The 20,259-nt window shown below is 39.7% G+C and overlaps 2 protein-coding genes across 5 annotated transcripts in view; one reads left to right on the top strand and one right to left on the bottom strand.

Annotated features, from left to right (window-relative positions):
* TEX10 (testis expressed 10) overlaps window positions 1–17,203 on the bottom strand; it is a 50,955-nt gene extending 33,752 nt beyond the window's left edge. Inside the window, exons 1-5 of one of the 3 annotated variants that reach the window (XM_003820639.4) lie at window positions 16,907–17,203; window positions 13,318–13,506; window positions 10,831–11,543; window positions 10,205–10,448; window positions 4,375–4,487 (exon numbers count right to left, since the gene is read on the bottom strand). In XM_003820639.4, coding sequence (XP_003820687.1) covers window positions 4,375–4,487; window positions 10,205–10,448; window positions 10,831–11,543; window positions 13,318–13,497 — 1,250 coding nt within the window. In that variant the 5' untranslated portion in view covers window positions 13,498–13,506; window positions 16,907–17,203. Of the gene's footprint in view, window positions 1–4,374; window positions 4,488–10,204; window positions 10,449–10,830; window positions 11,544–13,317; window positions 13,507–16,691; window positions 16,836–16,906 lie in introns of those variants that run through there. The other 2 variants (XM_055117811.1, XM_055117809.1) reach the window with 2 other exon arrangements.
* LOC117981766 (major facilitator superfamily domain-containing 14C-like) overlaps window positions 17,157–20,259 on the top strand; it is a 132,052-nt gene continuing 128,949 nt past the window's right edge. For both annotated transcript variants that reach the window (XR_008626665.2, XM_063593948.1), the window contains exons 1-2: window positions 17,157–17,716; window positions 18,132–18,230. Coding sequence is in view for 1 of the 2 variants with exons in the window: in XM_063593948.1 (XP_063450018.1) it covers window positions 17,690–17,716; window positions 18,132–18,230 (126 nt within the window). In the remaining variant the exon portion in view is untranslated. The remainder of the gene's footprint in view (window positions 17,717–18,131; window positions 18,231–20,259) is intronic.

Genomic DNA, 20,259 nt, shown 5'->3' with positions numbered 1-20,259 from the left:
ATCATTTTTAACTCTGTATTTCAACCTGAGATTTTAAAATGTAGGTATCAGGTTAAAAATACAGGCTGGGCACAGTGGCTCGCCCGAGGTCAGGAGTTCGAGACCAGCCTGACCAACATGGTGAAACCCCGTCTCTACTAGATACAAAAAATTAGCCGGGCATAGTGGCGCATGCCTATAATCCCAGCTACTTGGGAGGCTGAGGCAGAAGAATTGCTTGAACTCAGGAGGTGGAGGTTGCAGTGAGCCAAGATAGTGCCACTGCACTCCAGCCTGGGCAACAAGAATGAAACTCCACCTCAAAAAAATGAATAAATAAATAAACAAAAAATAAAAATACACTGGGGGTATCTGAATAAGAAGTGCAAACAACATTGGCCTAGATTAGGGGTCCCCAACCCCTGGCCATAGACTGGCACCAGTCCGCGGCCAGTTAGGAACCAGGCCACACAGCAGGAGGTGAGCGGCAGGCAAATGAAGATTGTTCTGTATTTACAGCTGCTCCCCATTGCTCACATTACTGCCTGAGCTCTGCCTCCTGTCATATCAGTAGTGGCATTCAATTTTCATAGCAGCATGAACCCTATTGTGAACTGTGCATGCGAGGGATCTACGTTGCATGCTCCTTATGAGAATCTAACACCTGAAGATCTGTCACTGTCTCCCACCACCCCCAGATAAGACTGTCTAGTTGCAGGAAAACAAGCTCAGGGCTCCCACTGATTCTACATTATGGTAAACTGTAAAACTGTTTCATTACGTATTACAATGTAATAATAGAAATAAAGCGCACAATAAATGTAATGCACTTGAATCATCCCAAAAACCAAACCTCCCACCTCAGGTCCATGGAAACATTGTTTTCCATGAAACTAGTCCCTCATAGCAAAATGGTTGGGGACCATTGGCCTAGACCACTGTTGACTTCCCTAACTGTGATTTGTGCTGCTGTTCACAGGCTATTTGCTAAGTATTTAATGCATTTACTTAAGAGTAGCCTGTAGGCTCCCCAAAAATCAATCATGAGGGGGGAATCTTTTGAAAAGTAGGTCACACTGGCAATCCATCTTTGCTAAAAATCCCTCAATTTCATCATCTCAACCTCCTCATAAAGTTAATTCCTTTTCTTTTTTCCCATTTATATCTCAGCACGCTGTCACTTCCATCAGGGCAGCCTTCTCTAAGATGGTCCTCCCCTCATGAAAGATCAGGACCAACTCCTTGTTACATACTCCTGTATTAACCTAAGCTCTTCCTTCACTATATCTATCACAATCAGTCACTGATTAAAGAATCAAGTGAAATAAATGTCTTTTTCATTAGACCGTACTCCATGAGAGCTGGTACTCTACCTATTTCCTTTACCATGAAATGCTCAGCAACTAGTACAATAAGTGCCTTGCACATAAGAGTCCAATAAATTTCTTGAATGATGATATGCTGATACATTTTTCAATAATTTATTTACACTGAAGTCTACTAAATCCTAAACATCTAAACCACAATTTAATCACATTTTGATGAAAATTATACATGGAATGCCTTATTCGAAAAAATACACATACATATAATTCTCCATCAATACTTCGAGAGTTCATGGATTTTCTGAAGCTTACCTATGAATCCCAGAAGAAAAACTCTAATAAGAAAATTGTATGGGGGAAAAAGTCTAACATCTTGCTCAATGAAGTGTCTCTTTGATTCTGTCCCCTCAACTCCAGAAGCTCCCTAAAACAGTTCTGACTGAACCAAAAGTCTTCAATGCCAAAAGGATCTGAAAGATGAACTCCTGAGTCAAGAAACGGCTTCCACATCAAGGCCAGTGAAGAGCAGAAATCAGACTGGACCCAGATCCACGCTCTCCATCCATTTCCTAATCCTGTAGCTTTCTTGTATGCTATCTCCTCTAGTTACAATAGTCTCATCCCTTGCATTTCTGCCTCCTGAAACCATATCCACGTTCATACCCAGTTCAAATACTACTCTTCAATTTAGCTTTGTCTGTTTATCCTAATAAGCAGTTATCTGTCTCTTCCTATGAATTCTTATAGCACTTAGTTGTATAGTTCTAATGATACTTTTATACTGCTTTGTGTTACATATGTAAATTTACACATGTAAATGTTAGTTACAGAGCTACTGTTTCTCAGCTTCAAAGTCGCCCTCTATACTCTGCTTTGTGACCCTGGGGTTGGGACTCTGCGACCCACATTTTTTCCTTTGTAGATGGCTTATTAGGCTCTGCCAATAAAGGGGTGGTACAAAGGGCCTAGAAAGCTGTAAGAGGAAGACGGGACACTCTTCTGTTTGCTTGCTAGTTTTGTTTTTGTTTCCTATTGCTGCCAGTGTTGATCAGCAGCTCTTCTTCAGGTCATTTGCAGTTCATTATAGTAGCCATAGCAGACTCCAGTTTGTAGTTTTTCTGACACAGAACCAGAATCATCATGCCTCTAAGAAACGTCAGCACCAGCCAGCCAGCACCTGCTTTTCAGAGTACTGGGCCCCAGCCCTATGGGGTTCTTGCTCTCAGCTCAAGGTATCAGTACCTGCCTGAGGAGCATACCCTTCTGAGAGGTTAGAGTTTTGGCTCCCTTCCTCCAAGCTTCTTCCCTTCTTTGTTCTCCCAGTTCTACAAGTAGTATCTGCTTCTTGCAGTTGGTACCTCCATAATACCTAACTTCCTTTGTATACCTAGTTAACAATTATTTACATTAAAATCTCTTGTTAAAAAAATCACTGTCGGCCAGGCACGGTAGCTCACACCTGTAATCTCAGCACTTTGGGAGGCCAAGGTAGTGGGTCACGAGGTAAGGAGTTTGAGACCATCCTGGCTAATATGGTGAAAGAAACCCCATCTCTACTAAAAATACAAAAATTAGCCAGGCGTGGTGGTGCATGCCTATAATCCCAGCTACTCAGGAGGCTGAAGCAGGAGAATCGCTTGAACCTGGGAGATGGAGGTTGCAGTGAGCCAAGATTACGCCATTGCACTCCAGCCTGGGCAACAGAGTGAGACTCTGTCTCAAAAAAAAATCACTGTCGCAGTTTCTGTTTCATGACTGGACCCTGACACATTCTTTTATGATTCAGAATATAATTGCTTAAGGCTGGGTACAGTGGCTCATGCCTATAATTACAGCACTTTGGGAGGCTGAGGTGGGCAGATCACTTGAGGTCAGGAGTTCAAGACCAGCCTGGCCAATATGGTGAAACCCTGTCTCTACTAAAAATACAAAAATTAATCAGGCATGGTGGTGAACACTTGTAATCCCAGCTACTTGGGAGGCTGAGGCAGCAGGATCACTTGAACCCAGGAGGCAGAGGTTGCAGTAAGCTGAGATGGTGCCACAGCCTGGGAAACAGAGTGAGACTCCATCTCAAAAAAAAAAAAAAAAAAAAAAAAAATATATATATATATACACACACACACATATTTATATATTTATATATTATATATTATATACATTTTTATATATTTATATATTTATATTTATATATATTTATAAAACTGCTTAGGAGGGCAAGGTACAAGGCTTAAAAAATCTGATCCTCTCTATCACAATACTTTGTTCTACCCTGTTCACAGTAAGCAACCAAAACAAATATTTAGTGCATGAATGAAAAACTCTTATGCCTGAAATAGCTGTATTGCTTCCAAGCATATTCTCTGAACCCTGCTCAAAAAACCTCAATGATTCTCTAGCTAATGTATTCCCTTTGATAAAAGAGCCTTTGACAGATTTTAAGATCCCTTGCAAGTGTATGCTCATTTACGGGAACTACAGTATTAGTATTTTAGCTTGTACCTGCTTGTCAAATTTTATTACATAACTTGTTCTCACATTTATCTGCTCTTACTTGAGGTAGACATTTTAAATAATTTCTAGGCTTATTTTTTTTTTTAACTTTCACCTTCTAATCAATTACCTTTTATTTCTGATTTTTCTCCAATTACCCTCCTTCCTTCGGGATACTGATATTAGTTTCAATACCAGGTTCCTCATGTATAAATGAGAGTGGAACTAGATGATCATCAAGATATTCTCTTGCTTAAGAGGTTCAATAATCACACAGTGCCTCACCCAAATAAACCATACACCTTGGCAATTTTTATTAAATTCGTATTTACACAAGCTGATACATTCATCTAGCACAAAAAAACCATTTTACAGACCAGAAAATAAAAATAAAATGTTAATCTCAAGGTTCAAACTCACTTGTCCAAAAATCAGCCATATTACTACTTTTATTTTCACAAAATCTAGACATAAATACACAGCAGTGTAGAAAGTTCCATATTAAGGTTAATTACTTCCTGATAATTTCAGGTTAAACAGCTTTTCAAGGTTATATAGTGAAAAAGAATCATAATACCTTTTATTTGGCTCTTTCCTTTTGTGCTTGGTTATTTCTTTTAAGACATATGGAAAACGACTCATAAAATGGTGTTTAAAATCAATAAGGTAGTTCTTTCGAAGCCATGACTCCTATTGAAATAGCAAAGATTAGAAAAATCTACAAGAAAAAATGTAAAATAAGCAATAAAACTTGAAGAGAAATGACAACTTGTCAAATAAATGTCCCATCATAATTCACTTTCTACCAGTAATATAATATGTAAATAAATTTAAAAATCAGAATTAACTGTTAAAGCACCCACTTTTCATCTATAGATCCTTTTGGTGCTTAATAACTATTTACTTGCATTCTGTCTGCTGCTTAAGAGAGAAAAAGTGAAACTATCTGAGACTTAAGAAAATTCTGAATTTGGACTACTAATGCAATGTTTATGAAATATACAAGAAAGTCTTTCTCCCTGATGTTCTGTCTACACCATAACTCTATTCTCCAGCAATTCCATTATTTAACAATTTCACAAAGCAATGCATTTACTTAAAATGCTTCAGTAGTATTGGTGAATTTATCATTTCCCTCCTATGGAAACACTGTCTTTCTAATTCCAAATTAGAATATTCTTTATTTCCTCTTATCCAAGGTAACCAACCATCCCATTTTGTCAGAGACTGAGAAGTTTCCTAGATGTGGGACTTGAGGTGCTAAAACAGCTGGTCACCCTACAGCTCAATTTGGTTTTTTTTTTTTTGAGATGAAGTCTCGCTCTGTTGCCCAGGTCGGAGTACAGTGGCACTATCTCAGCTCACTGCAACCTCTGCCTCCCAGATTCAAGCGATTCTCATGCCTCAATCTCCTGAGTAGCTGGGATTACAGGTGCCCACTACCACGCTCGGCTAATTTTTGTATTTTTAGTAGAGCTGGGTGTCACCATGTTGACCCGGCTGGTCTTCAACTGCTGACCTCAAGTGATCCACCTACCTTGGCCTCCCAAAGTGCTGGGATTACGGGCATGAGCCACTGCACCCGGCCTTACAGCTCAATTATTGTTCCTCCTCAGTATCTTTACTGGGTTCTCTTCTTCCTGACTTCTAAACGTTTGGATCTGCCCAGTAATAATACTTGAATCATTTCTGCCTGAGCTCCAGATTTTATATACAAATACATACTTGACACTTCCTCTTCAACTTCTGACAAGCATCTTAAAACTTAACATGAATAAAACCAAATTCTCCCTGCCAAATGACTTTCTTTCTCATTTGGGCGATGTAACACTGGCATCATCCTTGACTCCTCTTTCCTTCATTATACATACCAACAGTCTGGCTGGCTTTACCTAGATCCAGCTAGTTCTCATCATTTCAACCACTAGATACCCGGCCACCATCATCTTTTATTTGGATTACTGCAATAGCCTCCTAACCAGTCTGCCTGTTTCTCCTCTTATCCTCCAAAAGTCAATTCCCCACACAGCAGCCAGGGTGATCTTTTAAAACATAAATCGTGTTTCAAAATGATACAGGAAGGGGGAAAGGAAACGAAATGTATATACATGTAGGACAGGACTGGTCATCCAAGAGATGATGGTTGCTAGAGTTAGACTGTGAGCACCTGGGAGTTCACTAGTGTTCTATTTTTATAAATTCAGCATATTAAAGTTAAATAAATATAATGCAGATCATGCCACTCCTCTCCTCAAAACCCTCCAGTGGTCTTTTCGCCACACTCAGGTTAAAATCCAAACTCCTTACCAGGGACCACAGAGTCCCACATACATGATCTGGCCACTATCACTCTTCTTCCCCCCCATCTTCTACCATTCTCCCAGCACCTCATTTGCACAGGCCTTCCTGCCATTCTTCAAATATGCGAAGCCTGTTCTCACCTCAAAGCCATTGTACTTGCTGTTTCCTATGCCTGAATGTTCTTCCCACAGATGTTGACAAGACTTGCTCCTTCACTTCAATGACATTCAGATATCTTATTCTCAGAGAGCATTTGACAACCTATCTAAAATAGCTCCCCCTCACTGTTCCTGCCCATGCTCTTTATACCTCATTTTACTTTCATCTTTCTTCCTAGTACTGACATTATATATTTGTTTACTGTCTATAGATCCCACCAGAAGGTACATACCATGAGGGCAAGCACCTTATCAACCATGTTTATCTCTGTAGCCCCAGAGTCTAGAATAGTACTATTCAAAAGACCTTTCTGTAATGATCAAACTGTTCTATATCTATCTGCACTGTCCAATATAGTAACCACTACCCACATGTAGCTGTTGAGCACTTGAAATGTGGCTAGGGTTACTGAGGAATTGAATTTTAAATTTTAATTAATTTAAGTAGCCATTATTTATTGATGCCCAATAAAGCTTTGAATAAATGCCTTATAAAGTATGACTGCATTAGTGTTTGGTTACAAACTCTAACCCTCACAGCAAAAGGATAAAAGCAATGAGACACATAAGTAGAGAAAAAGTAGCAAGCAAGTCAAGCATTAAATGCAAAGCTAAGACACAATTTTTTTAACATAATACTGACCCTGACACTACTAATACAGAACCCTAAAAACCACAGTAAATCAAAAAGCTAATGTTAAACTGTAATTTCATTTTAAAAACTAGCTATATCGGCCGGGCGCGTTAGCTCATGCCTGTAATCCCAGCACTTTGGGAGGCTGAGACGGGTGGATCACGAGGTCAGGAGATCGAGACCATCCTGGCTGACACGGTGAAACTCCGTCTCTACTAAAAATACAAAAAAAATTAGCCGGGCATAGTGGCAGGCGCCTGTAGTCCCAGATACTTGGGAGGCTGAGGCAGGAGAATGGCGTGAACTCGGGAAGTGGAGCTTGCAGTGAGCCAAGATCGCGCCACTGCACTCCAGCCTGGGCGACTGAGTGAGACTCCGTCTCCAGAAAAAATAAAAAAATAAATAAATAAAAACTAGCTATATCAAGGATATAGCTAGCTAACTATTAAGAATACGTACAGTAGTAGTTCAACATGTGCACAAAATGTTAGAAATTGCTGCAACTAGATGGGGGTAGGCAAGTGCTTATTGTATTCCTTCTGAAGGTTTGACTTTAAAATAAAAAAGATAGGTAAGGGAATGCAAAAAAAAAAAAAGAAAGAAAGAAAAGAAAAATAGTGCCAAGGTAATCAAATGTAAAACAACAATCTTTTCAACAAATAGTGCTGGAATAAATGGCTGTTTATATGAACAGAAAAAAAAAAGATACACACAGTATTTCAGAAATAAACAACTTCAGTTGATTATTACAGAATCTGACTATTCAGCCACTGCATATAAGACTTAATGTACCCTGAGACTTCTTTTCAAAGTAAGGATCAAAGCTTCAAATTACTAAAAAGTTAAAAAAAAAAAAAAAAACTACTTGAATACAAGTGAAATTTCTTGACTTTTTGTAAATACTAGCAAACTAAATGCATTAAGCTGCAGCACCAACATGTAAAAGCAAACAGTCAGTAGTCCTAAGACTATATCTAACCGAGACACCAATTTACCAATAGAAAAATCTATACAGTTTCTGAGAGAAAAAGAGTTACAATTCAGCTTGTGGTGTGTGATCTGACATCAATGCCAAGCAATGCTATTTGGTTCCTCCTAAAGATTAGACTGTGGCCAGGCAAAGAGGCTCATGCCTGTAATCTCAACACTTTGGGAGGCCAAGGTGCAAAGATATTTAAGGCCAGAAGTTCAAGACCAGAATGTGCATTTTAATGTCATTTTGTATAGAATGCTACTAACAATCTATCATTTTGTATAGATTGTACCAATGATGTACATTTTTATACTCTGTCTCTAAGATAATGGTTCCTTTTTAAAAAATAAATAAATAAATAATGATTCTTATCAAGTTATTACAAATCTGCCAAGGTGAATTAGAGCATTCTACCAGTGGATGTTTTTAAATATTATTCCTATCTGAATTTATTTATTTCAGCTTTATACAGTATCTCAATTTGTATTCTGATCTTCAACAGTCTACGCAGTCTTTTAAACTTACCATTATATGTTAATGAGCTGCTAATAAGCCTAGTCATGTTATAATAGCACAAAATAGTTCTAAAGCATACTATTTTAAATATCCATAAAATTAAAGCAGTATTTAGATCCTTTGTTAGTATTATCCAGATAAGATGACCCAAAACTAGCGTAATTAATAAATTTTCAGATTTTGAATTTTGGTCCTACTAGTCTATCTAAATACAAATGCTACTAACAAAGCAGTAACAAAAGTTTACTAGTGCTTATATGTAATCAAACACCAAAGAAGCTTGGAATTTTTACTTCTTGGCTCTCTAAAAATGAAAAAACTAGGCCAGGCGTGGTGGCTCGCGCCTGTAACCCAACACTTTGGGAGGCCGAGGCGGGTGGATCACCTGAGGTCAGGAGTTCAAAACCAGCCTGCCCAACATGGTAAAACCCCATCTCTACTAAAAATACAAAAAATTAGCCACGCATGGTGGCGGGCACCTGTAAGCCTAGCTACTCAAGAGGCTGAGGCAGGAGAATTGCTTGAACCCAGGAGGTGGAGGTCTCAGTGAGCCAAGATTGTGCCACTGTACTCCAGCCTAGGCGACAAGAGCGAAACTATGTCTCAAAAACAAAAAGAAAAGAAAAAACTAGCACTCAAAGTCCATGTTGAATATTACTTTTTCTTTTTTATAGGACATCTTAAGGACTTTAGCATTACTTTTATTTTCTATCTGAACCTTTCAGATGATCATAGATCAAGACTGTAAGTACTATATACTTTTTTTAAAGGAGCTATATACATTCTTACTGTCTCTAGCCTACATCACAAATTAACTGCCATATGAGAAACAAGCTTTGCTTTCTCAAAATCTTACATTATAGCCCTATTATTAATTTTTTGCCAATGTATGCAATGAATTGTAAAACAAAGTCTCAAAACCGTAATCAATAAAATGCCATCTTATTTGAAAAAGCAATTGACAAAACATTCCTACAGATGATGGGTTAACAGCAATAGAACACGCTCTTAAAATATACACCTTACTACAACTCTATAATGCTTTTCAAGACTATCAAATACTACTTAATTTATCCCGTCTTATGCAGCATACTGACTCATTCTAAACTTCAACTTGAAATAAAAATAAAACAAAAACAAGAAAACTACCTTCTCAGTTTTATATAAACTTGAAGGATTCACACCTGCCTTATCAAAAGTCCTTACAGCAATTCTTCTGAAAACCAGATTCTTCTAGCTTTGAAGTCTTGCTTCTGTAGCTACCCTTTTCAAGTGTGTTACTGTATTGATTTAGCACCAACTTAATCTTGCAGTTTGTTCCTCCTTGGTTGCAAAGGGAAAGTGTAGCATACACTATGCACTACATTCACTATAGCACAACACTTAAAACAATTCAAGTCTGATCATGAGATCTTCAGTTTTGTCCCTTTCTACTAAACCTGGCAACGTGGAATAAACTGAAAGAGACTACTTAATAAGCAACTTTTTAAACCTTGTAAGAGACCTTCAGAAACTAGAATGTTCCTACACAATCAATCTGCCATAAACAATACACTGTAACACTACTATGAATTATAGCTAGTAAAAAACTAATGGAACCAAGCATGAGTTACGCATTTCACTTAAATATATATATATATTCACAGATAATAACTTCAGAAAACTAATTTGTAGTTTTGTGCAAAACAAACAAGTTTACAGTTAAACCCAGGGTACTCTTCAGAAAAATATATAACCAATTAGTAGTAATGAGCTGATTTCGAATCTTGCCATTTATGATAAAAGGCTATAAATACTAAGAAAATAAAGAACCATTAGTTCTCACCAATTTATGGGTTTCATCCTGTTGTTTAGAGAGTTTCCACAGAAGGGAAATAATATTAAGAACTTGCTGCATAACCTGTAGAGGTTCTCGTTCTATACCATTCCCAACAGGAGTAGCTAGTTGTGGAGGTACAGCTTCAACCCAGCATTCAATTAGCAATGGAATTATTATCTCAATAAATCCTTTCAGGTTTTCAGTAGATGACAGGCCTTCATCCACACCACTCAGTCCTCCAACCAGATACCTAATAAGGGTGAGAAAGAAAAAAATTAAGTGATTAAAAAATGTTTATTATCCCTTGCTAATTTAAATCTTAAATATAAAGTACTAGTAAAATGAAGCAACATGAACTGATAATTACATCAATCAAAACTAGTAAGAAAAATGAAATTCTAAGATGACAAAGCCAAAAGATATTATCAAGTTTTATTTCTCAAAGGCTTTGCTATAAATTAATAAATTAACATACAAATAACTCTTCCCATCAGTAAATAAAATCAAATCATGAGTAACTATATGAAAACTATGAAAGACAACTGCATGTCTTCCCACCAACAGTCATCAATGGTTAGCAGTTATAATTCAATACAGGAAAACTGTGTGGACATAACTGAAATCCTTCTTACCGTAGCCTGAACTGTGAACTGACATTTGGCTGGGAACCCCCATTTTCATAAACCTGGATGTGTTGCTGGTCGTTGGCATGTTCCTTCCAGTTGATAAAAATGGAGTTGCTAGTGGCATGGGGATTTTCTTTCTGTTCCTGAAGTCCTTCACTTTCTCTCAACCTACTGGATCCATCTGCCAAGGCCTGAAGGAATTTACTGAGTCTCACTAAGACTTTCAGCCTCCATTGCTGAGAAGTGAGTCTCCGATTAGGATTTACAGAAAGTATCCAGGACTGGGATCTGTCTCTATTTATCAGTCCTTTGGACAGCTGCTGATGAGAAATAAGTTCTACAAAATTCTTAAGCAATATGCTGCTACGGCCAGTAATTAGAGCTGGGTACTGTTCCAGCAGAATGTCCAAAACTTTTAAAGAGTCCTCCTGAATTCCTTCAGTAATGTGAGTCATGGCACTAGAGAGATGGGCACTTACCAAAGGAAAAAATGGAGAAATTTGTTCAGCTCGTATTTTGGGGGCCAGGAATTGAAGAAGTTGAACTGCTGCTAATCGTACATTAGCATCTTTATCTGTAAACACAGCAGTCACTTCACTTAATATGTTTGAAAGGTGTGCATCAATTATAAATGGGTATTGAGACAAAAGGTCTTTAAGTCCAAGAAGAGCACTTTGTTTAACCCCAGCATTGTAGTGATGCATCTGTGACAGCAAATCCTATAAATAAAAATACAAATTTTAGATGTATACTTATATACATGTATCAATTTCACATAAACATGCTAACTAACACTACACTAGTAAACTGACACTCCTTGGGGAAACTGCTTCAATAAGTACTTTTTAAATGTTATTTAGCTTTTGTTAGGATCAGAAACAGAAAAATACTTTCAGCTGAATAAAAACATTGCATAATTTTCAGTTGGAATTTTCTCTCTTTACATTAACCTACATGCAGGCTTAGGCGCTCTATGATATAAAGTGACAGCAATCACACCATCATTTATTGAAAACCTACTAGGTACCAAACATCATGGAAGGTGTATATATATACTCTTGACAGGCCCTTTCTGCCTGTTTCAAATGGGCTTTCACAGGGTGTTTGTGTTTTATTCAGAGTATACTACTTGACAATTTTATCTGTGGAATAATTTATGTAACCTTTGGGAAAAAAAAACTTTAAATAACTCTTTAGTATTATTTAAACTTCAGAGCTTAAAAAGCAAAACTCGAAAAATGTATATCCTCACAAAGACCTACACACAAATATTCATAACAGCATTATTCATAAGAGCCAAAAACCAGAAACAAACTAAATGTTCATCAACTGCTGAGTGATCAACAAAATGTGACCTAATCATGCAATGAAATACAATTCGACAATACAAAGGAATGTACCACTGTTCTGATATACGCTACAAGCTACATACAACCTGGAGGAACCTCCAAAACACTGTGCTAAGTAAAAGGCCAGTAACAAAAGGCCATGTATTATATGATTTCATTTATATGCACTTTCTAGAATAAGCAAATCTATAGATATCAGAGGTAGATTAGTGATTGCCTAGGGCTGGAAGAAATGAGAAGTGATTCCTAATGGGTACAAGTTTTCTTCTTGGAGTGATAAAAACGTTCTAAAATTAGATTAAGGTGATAGTAGCATAACTCTGTAAATATACCAAAACCAATGAATTGTATTCTTTAAATGAGAGATTTTAATTATGTGTAAATTATATCTCCATAAAGCTGTTAGATTCTTAAGCAACACTTCTCAAACTTCAATTGACTTCAAGTATTTACTACAAACCTATAATAAACTATGTGCTGTATGGGTTCAAAAATGAATGACAGGATTGTATCTTAATTCGCTAAAAAACAGCTAGAAAACTGTTCATCAAAAATTTGACACATCAAAAACATGTAAGAATTATTTCCAGATACAGCCAGGTGCCGTGGTTCACGCCTACAATCCCAGCACCTCAGGAGGCTTTGGCTGGAGGATTGCTTGCATCCAAGAGTTTGAGACCAGCCTGGGCAACATATTGCAACCTTGCCTCTACAAAAAAATAAATTAGCCAGGCATGGTGACGCTCGCCTGCAGCCCCAGCTACTTGGGAGGCTGAAGTAGGAGGATCACTTGAGCCCAGAAGGTCCTGGCTGCAGTGAGCCATGATAGCACCCCATTGTGCTCAACATGGTGTAAGAGTGAGACCTGTCTCAAAAAAAAAAAAAAAAAAAAATTAAATCATCAAATAAATATACCAGGGAGAAACAACCGTGCATTTAGTTTAGCAAACGTTTCTGGAGGAAGCGGAAAGACACAGCTGCATGAGAGATCTTTGGGTAAAAGATAAACTCCAAACATCAATAAACCCTAAGACCCTAGGCAAACTATTTACTCTAAGAGTTTAGACAAATTTTCACAAAAATATAACATTCTACATGATTCCAAAGAAAATCTTATTTTGTCAAAACATGATTTATGATTTACCTTTATGTTAAGTTTTCTATTGTTTGTTGGAAGTGTTCCATCCTCTTTGAGTTGCTCAGGCAGATGTATAGTCTTTGTTTTAAAGTTTGTAGGAGTAGCATTTTGTAACTTGGGCTTCTTTTTACCAACTTTCAATTTTACTTTTTGAAAATCATCTTGGCGTTTTCTTTTTTTAGTCATTCTCGACTACTATAATGAAAAGAATTAATTAAAAGCAATGGATAGAGACAAGAATAAATGATGAAAAAAGGCACTTTCCAACACACACTACTGTAACATTTATTTCAATCGTAATCAAGAATCTGATTATGCTGAAAGATCAAAATATTAAAAAATGCTGTTAAGAACTATTAAAAACTCAGTTTAGTGATAAAATACTGTAACAAGGCAACAGTCTTGCCACGGTTTTGCAAAGTTTTTTGGGTCACAGAACCTTTTGTCAAGCTATATGCTAAAGGGAAACCTTCTGAAATGTGTTTTTTTTTGTTTTCCTTTGTTCGAGTGTAGGAGAGCAGCACAGACTTCCTAGAGATATAACTTGTATCTGCTGGTGTGCTCCTGGCCTTCGTAAGAGCCTCGGAGGAACTTCTCTAGCAATACCAAACAAAGTTGGAAAACCAATGTTATTCTTTAATGCAGCCTATAACCGTTAGAAAAAGATTTATGAACCTAAGCTGAGCATCTGAAAAATGGGTAATATTCAAATACACAGCAAGGAGAATAATAGGCCTTTCAAGAGCAAGGAAAACAAGGTAAAGATCAGGTGTAGGGGATAAACCCAGCACAGCAAAAGTGAATAAACCTCAGACTAAACAGAAAACAGTATTCCCCCTTGGTCCCCAAAAAGGATAAAAAGCAGCATAAAAAGAAATATAATGTAATAGGGGGATAAGGAACAAAGACCAGCTAAGCCACTATTATAATAAATAACTCAGGCATAACACCATGCCATCTTGTACTTCCTCCCCCTCTATACCACATTCCAAACCTTGTACTTACACATGAAATCTTTGATCTGTGTCTCTTACCCATTTCCAGGCCACTACTTTCAAGAAGTCCTTTATTTCTACCATTCAATACCTTCCCCACTGGTACTCCTGCCTACTATCCAGTGTCTACTCTCTAGTCCACTGGCCCTTTACGAAAGAGCTCTCTCTGAACACAGATCTCATGACCAAGACTCAAGAGTTCTCAGCTGTTCTGTTCCTCGTACACAGTAAAACCTCCTTAGCAGGACACATGAGGTCTTTCCTAATGTGGCCCCATCCATCCTCTCCAGCTTTATCTTCCCACAAGCTAATCTCTATCTAAAACAATAGCCTCTTCTACCTGGAACCAGCTAAATTCTTCTTGAAGCCTTTTCCACACCCGAGAACAATACTGTACACCACTTGAATAGGGTAAGTACCTCTGGAATATATAAAACTTCTGCTAATCTCCTGGTTTATCATAATTATCCTGTGCCTGGCCATAAAAAGTGACAATGCTACACATGAGGGTATAAAAAAATGGGTAAAACGAAAGTTTCCTTTATTACAATGGTAATAAAATGGCCAGTGCAATACTGAACAGCTCAAGTTCAAGAAATTCAGAAGCCAATCAGCTATGACAATATATCCAAATTTACTTAATTACAGGGTTATATTAGATCGCCATGAGGTAGGATTTCCCACAGGTTAAGAACCAATTCTACAACCAGATTGATTAGGCTTTTATCCAAACTCTGACGCCTTCCAGCTGTACACTGTCCCAATTTCTATCTACAAAATAGGGATAATCATACACAATTGTAAAACACTCAGAACTGTGCCTGGTACATAGTTAAATAAGTATGCTCAAAGCATAAACATGTGCGTGTCCCTCAAGTCTCAGGATCAGGACATACCAAGCCCGGTACTAGATGCATTGTGTACCTCAGTATACAATCTGCACAGAACCGTGCAAGGTAGGTGGAACTAAACCCATTTTAACAATGTACCTCAGAAAAGTTTGGAAGTCACGCCTTTATCAAGAAGTTGAAAAGGGATTCATTCACAGAACTGAGCTCTGCAAAACCACCTTTAACATACCAGAATTAACCTGAAGACTGGAAGTCTTCGTGGCAAAACAGTTTGGCTTATTTCATTTGTCCCTATTACCAAATTTTCATCTCACCCACACCTCTAGTTACCTTAGTCTTTAAAAAAAAAAAAAAAAAAAAAAAAAAAAAGCTGGGGGTCGGTGGGTGGGTGGGAGGGAATAAGGCCTAAAAAGAAGGCCATGATACTCACCTGGCCTCTTTTAATACAAAAATGGTTTTCATTAATTAAGCAAGCACACTTTGTGAGCTTTTCCTACAATTTTATTACTAGCTGGTACCAGACACGAAAGTAAATGGTACAGGACATTCAGAAAAATTAACTCCCTTCCTCCTCCACTCCTGTGGGTTCTATTTAGCCATTAACCACCTGATAGATCTTCAACAGTCTACTGTCAACTTTATGCCATATTATCTATCGCTTTGTATTAGTCACATTAATGCTTTCTCTGTTAGGAAAATTAAGAAGGCTGATTGACCTTCCTTGACTTTTCAAACCTAGTAATATTATTACGGGATACAAAGCATTTTTATGCGAAGAACTCTCAAAGTTCTACTAGTAATTGACTTTAACTTATAACAAAGATTTTCATAACACAGCAAATCAAAAAGTCCCACTAAGCCACTTTTACAGTAGCCGTTTTTTAGCAAAAGGTAGGAACGCCAGTCTCAGAGGAGGAGCTCACATCACTAGTCCTTAGGTTTGCGATCCCCAATAGTTTCAAAGCTGAATGTCACACATTCCTACTGTAGGTCTTTTCTGCTAATTCCAACAAAAGGCAGATCCTAGCGTTTTTAGGATTTCAATCGAACTAAATTCCAACTATAAATAGTTTGCCTGCCACCTTCTTACCCTTCCTCATTTCCACCTTCTTTTCCAAAAAAAATCAGAGAGAACGATCGTACTGCACTCGGCCTTTGATAATTTCCTCCCCAAACCCTTAAACTCATGAGTTCCTCCAAACTCCACTGAGGGGCCAACCAGAGGCGACAGACTTCCCAAAAAGCAAATGGCCCAGGCAGGGGCGACCCCAGAAAACTGGTAGTCCCCTTCCGCTCGCTTAACTCTCCCGCCTGGGCGACCAGAAGACGGAACAGGGGACGCCAGCTCATCCCCACTCCGTATTCGGTCCTGCATCCATCCCAGAGGCGAACACACCGTGGGTTTTAGGAAACCATCGTTCCTCCTACTCCAAGGGACGCCGGCCAGGACCAGAGTCGGGGAAGTGGGGCCCGATTCACACACTCCGGCCTAAAACTCTCTCGGACCCGAAACCGGGCGAACCCGCCCAGTCACCTGAAGCTCCGCAAACGCCCTAGGGGGTCCCGCCCCCGCAGTGCCGGCCGCACACCCAGGCCCAGCTCGGAGGGACGCCGCGGCCCAGACCCGGGGGACGCACATCGTGCACGGCCGACCCTGCCCGCTTGGGCCGCGGATCGGGGGGCGACGGCCCCACCACGCTCAGTCCCGCGCCCCGGGAGGACCCGGCCCGACTGGCGACGGCCGCTTACCTGAGGACCCGGCCGCGGCCGGGGCGAGGAGCCCGAGGAGGCAAGCGAGGGAGCAGAAGCCCACGGGGCAACAGCGTGCGCCGCCGGCCTCAGGCTCTAGCTCCCGGAGCGTGTTTTCAAATAGCCTCGTCCTCACGCGGCCGCGTCTCCTTCCGCCGCCCGGAAATCAGGGCCCCTCCCCCTCCCTGCTGTGCTCACGTGATCGCAGCCCGCAGCCGCGCGCAACCGGGGAGGCGGGAGCGGGAGCGGTAGGCCCCGCCCACAGAGGAGGGTACCCCGCCGGAAGCCCCCTGCTCTGTGGGAACCGGAGGGAGGACAGCGCGAGGTCCCCGGACAAAGCGTGGCGCATAAGTCCGGCCCGTAACTTGGTGGGCAGGCAACTTAGGGGATGTGGGCCTGGTTATAGCTGAGCATGCTTTTCTATTCCTCCCAGACCACAGTTCTTCAGACCTGGAGCCACTTTCAGAGAAGAGTATAAGTTGCACTGAATTGAAAAAGGGAAAAGTTTAGGACTGCAGAAGATGGAATTCCTGGGGACGTTAAACTGGGCTAAGATGGAGCAGATAAGATTTCCTTAATTAGAGCAAGACACACCTAGTATCTAGAGCCTGGAAGTCTTGGTCAAGGATTCTCCCTAACATTTCAGTTTCTCAGCACTAACATTCCTGCTACTAAAATGAAGTGAGAAATTAATTTCTGAAGTTAAGTAAAGAAATAAACTAAAATTCCTAGAAAAGAGGTAAGAAGAATGAGCCTTTGAAAAATGTCTTCACAAAGACTGGCATGATGGCATGGAAGAAAGAGCCCCAGGTAAGGACTTCAGACCTTGATTCAAATTTGTGTCTACACCTCACCAGATAATTAAGACTTAGTAAAGCTGGCGAAGATATTGACCCTCATTATATTGGGTGGGAATTCAAAGGAATGATGTCTAAATCCAGGGAGACCCAAGCACTGGAACTAAAACCATGCCTGTTCCATAATCGGAGATAAAGAGGCAGCGCTAGAAACCCTGACCTCCCTTTGCTGGCAATATGGCTACATCACCACAATCTGCCTGGAATCGACCATAACCATAAATATTTGGGAGTCATTGGCATTATGTGGCATTATATTCTATTTAAAGCTATGAGACTAGATCAGAAGAGGAAAGATTTATTGCCAACCAGACATGTCCCTGGAACTCCAAACTTGTATCCAACAGTTTTTTCAATGTTTCCTTCAGATATCCAGTATACATCTCAAGGTCAACTTGTCCAAAACAGAGCTACTGATGATTTTCCCCTTGAAATCTACTCTTCCTACAGCTTATTCATCTCAAATAGTAAGTCTATCCTTGCAGTTACTCAAGCAGAAACCTTTGGGTTTTTGGTTTGGCCTCTTTGTTTCACACCTCACATCTAATCCATCTGGAGATTGACTCTACCTTTAAAGACATCCTAACTTTCACCAGTTAACACACCTCCCCTGCTACCATTCTGGTCCAAGCCGCTTCTTGATCACTGCAAAAAGCCTGCAAACACATCTTCCTGCTTCCCTTATTGTCCCTCTTCCCCCTACAGTCTGGTATCAGCAGAGCAGCTGTGTGATTATTTTAAGATCTAGGTTAGATCAGATCACTCTTTGGCTCAAAACCCTTTAATGGCTCCCTATTTCACTTCGAGTAAAAGCCAGAGTCCTTTCTAGGGCCTTCCCTTAGGCTGTTCTTGCATGGCTATAAAGAAATACCTGAGACTGGGTAATTTATAAAGAAAAGAGGTTTAATTGGCTCATGGTTTTGCTGGCTTTACAGGAAGCATTATTTTGGCATCTGCTTGCTTTTGGTGAAGTCTCAGGGAGCTTTCAATCATAGAAGGTGAAGGGGGAACAGGCATGTCACGTGTTGAAAGCAGGAGCAAGAGAGAGAGCAAAAGAAAAGAGACAGAGAGAGAGGTGCCACACATTTTTAAACAGCCAAATCTGATGAGAACTCACTATCACTAAACAAGCACCAAGCCATGAGGGATCCACCCCCACGACCCAAGCATGTCCCACCAGGCCCCACCTCCAGCATTGAGGATTACAACTCAACATGAGATTTGAGCAGGGACAAATATCCAAACCATATCAGTTCTCAAGCTCTTCCATATTCTGACACAGTCTCTTACCATCTGAGCACTCCTCCTTCCACTCTCCCCTTTTTTACTCTGCTCCAGTCACACTTGCTTCTTTGCCTTCCTCAAACACCAGTGACACACTCCTGCTTTTGGACCTTTCCTTTAGCTTTTCTGTCTGCCTGAAACACTCTTCCCCAATAAGTCCATGTGGCTAACTCCCTCTCCTCCCCTGAGTCCACTCAAATATCTTCTCAGGGAGCCCTACCCTGACCACCTCATTTAAAATAACAAATTACCTTCTCCCAGGACTTGCAATTTCCCTTTAGAACATATCACCTTCTGGGAACATCACACTCTGGGGACTGTTGTGGGGTGGGGGGAGGGGGGAGGGATAGCTTTAGGAGATATACCTAATGCTAAATGACGAGTTAATGGGTGCAGCACACCAGCATGGCACATGTATACATATGTAACTAACCTGCACATTGTGCACATGTACCCTAAAACTTAAAGTATAATAATAATAAAATAAAATAAAATAAAAAAGAACATATCGCCTTCTAATATACCATGTAATTTACTTATTTATCATAATGATTATTTGATTCTGTCCTTCATCCACCACTAATATGTAAGTTTTACATGGGTCGTTTGTTTTATTCCCTGGTATATTCCAAGTAGCTAGAGCAGTGTCTGGCACCTAGTAGGCCCTCAATAAATATTTGTTGAATAAATGTCTAGGAAACACCTGCTACATAGTGGTGCTGAGCAAACGCTAGCTCTTATTGTTTCCCTACTTCACTGCAGGACAGGGTTTATAGACTCAGCCCATTAAGTGGGTCTGGTGGCTATGTAGCTGACAGAAGTACTCCTGGCCTGACTAAAGGAAGCAGCAGATCTTCAGCAACAGTCAACTGTTGTCATGAGGAAATGCAAATCTTCTCATTTTTCAAGCACACCGGAAATCCAGTGTTTAAGTCCATTTTCTGCTGCTATAACAGAATACCACAGACTGGGTAGTTTACAATGAACAGAAGACTATTTGGCTAATGCTTCTGCAGCTGAGAAGTCCAAGAGTGTGGCATCAGCATCTGGTGAGGGTCATCCATACCATGACAGAAGGGTAGAAGGCAGAAGTGAGCTCTAGAGACAGAGAGAACAAATCAGGTTGAATTCATCCTATTTGTCAAGAGCTCACACCCAGGATAACTAACCCACTCCCACAATAACAATTATCTATTCATGAGGGCAGAGCCC

Source organism: Pan paniscus, chromosome 11 (genome assembly GCF_029289425.2).
Source record: "Pan paniscus chromosome 11, NHGRI_mPanPan1-v2.0_pri, whole genome shotgun sequence".
NCBI classification, from domain to species: domain Eukaryota; kingdom Metazoa; phylum Chordata; class Mammalia; order Primates; family Hominidae; genus Pan; species Pan paniscus.
This window is presented reverse-complemented; position numbering and strand designations above follow the sequence as displayed.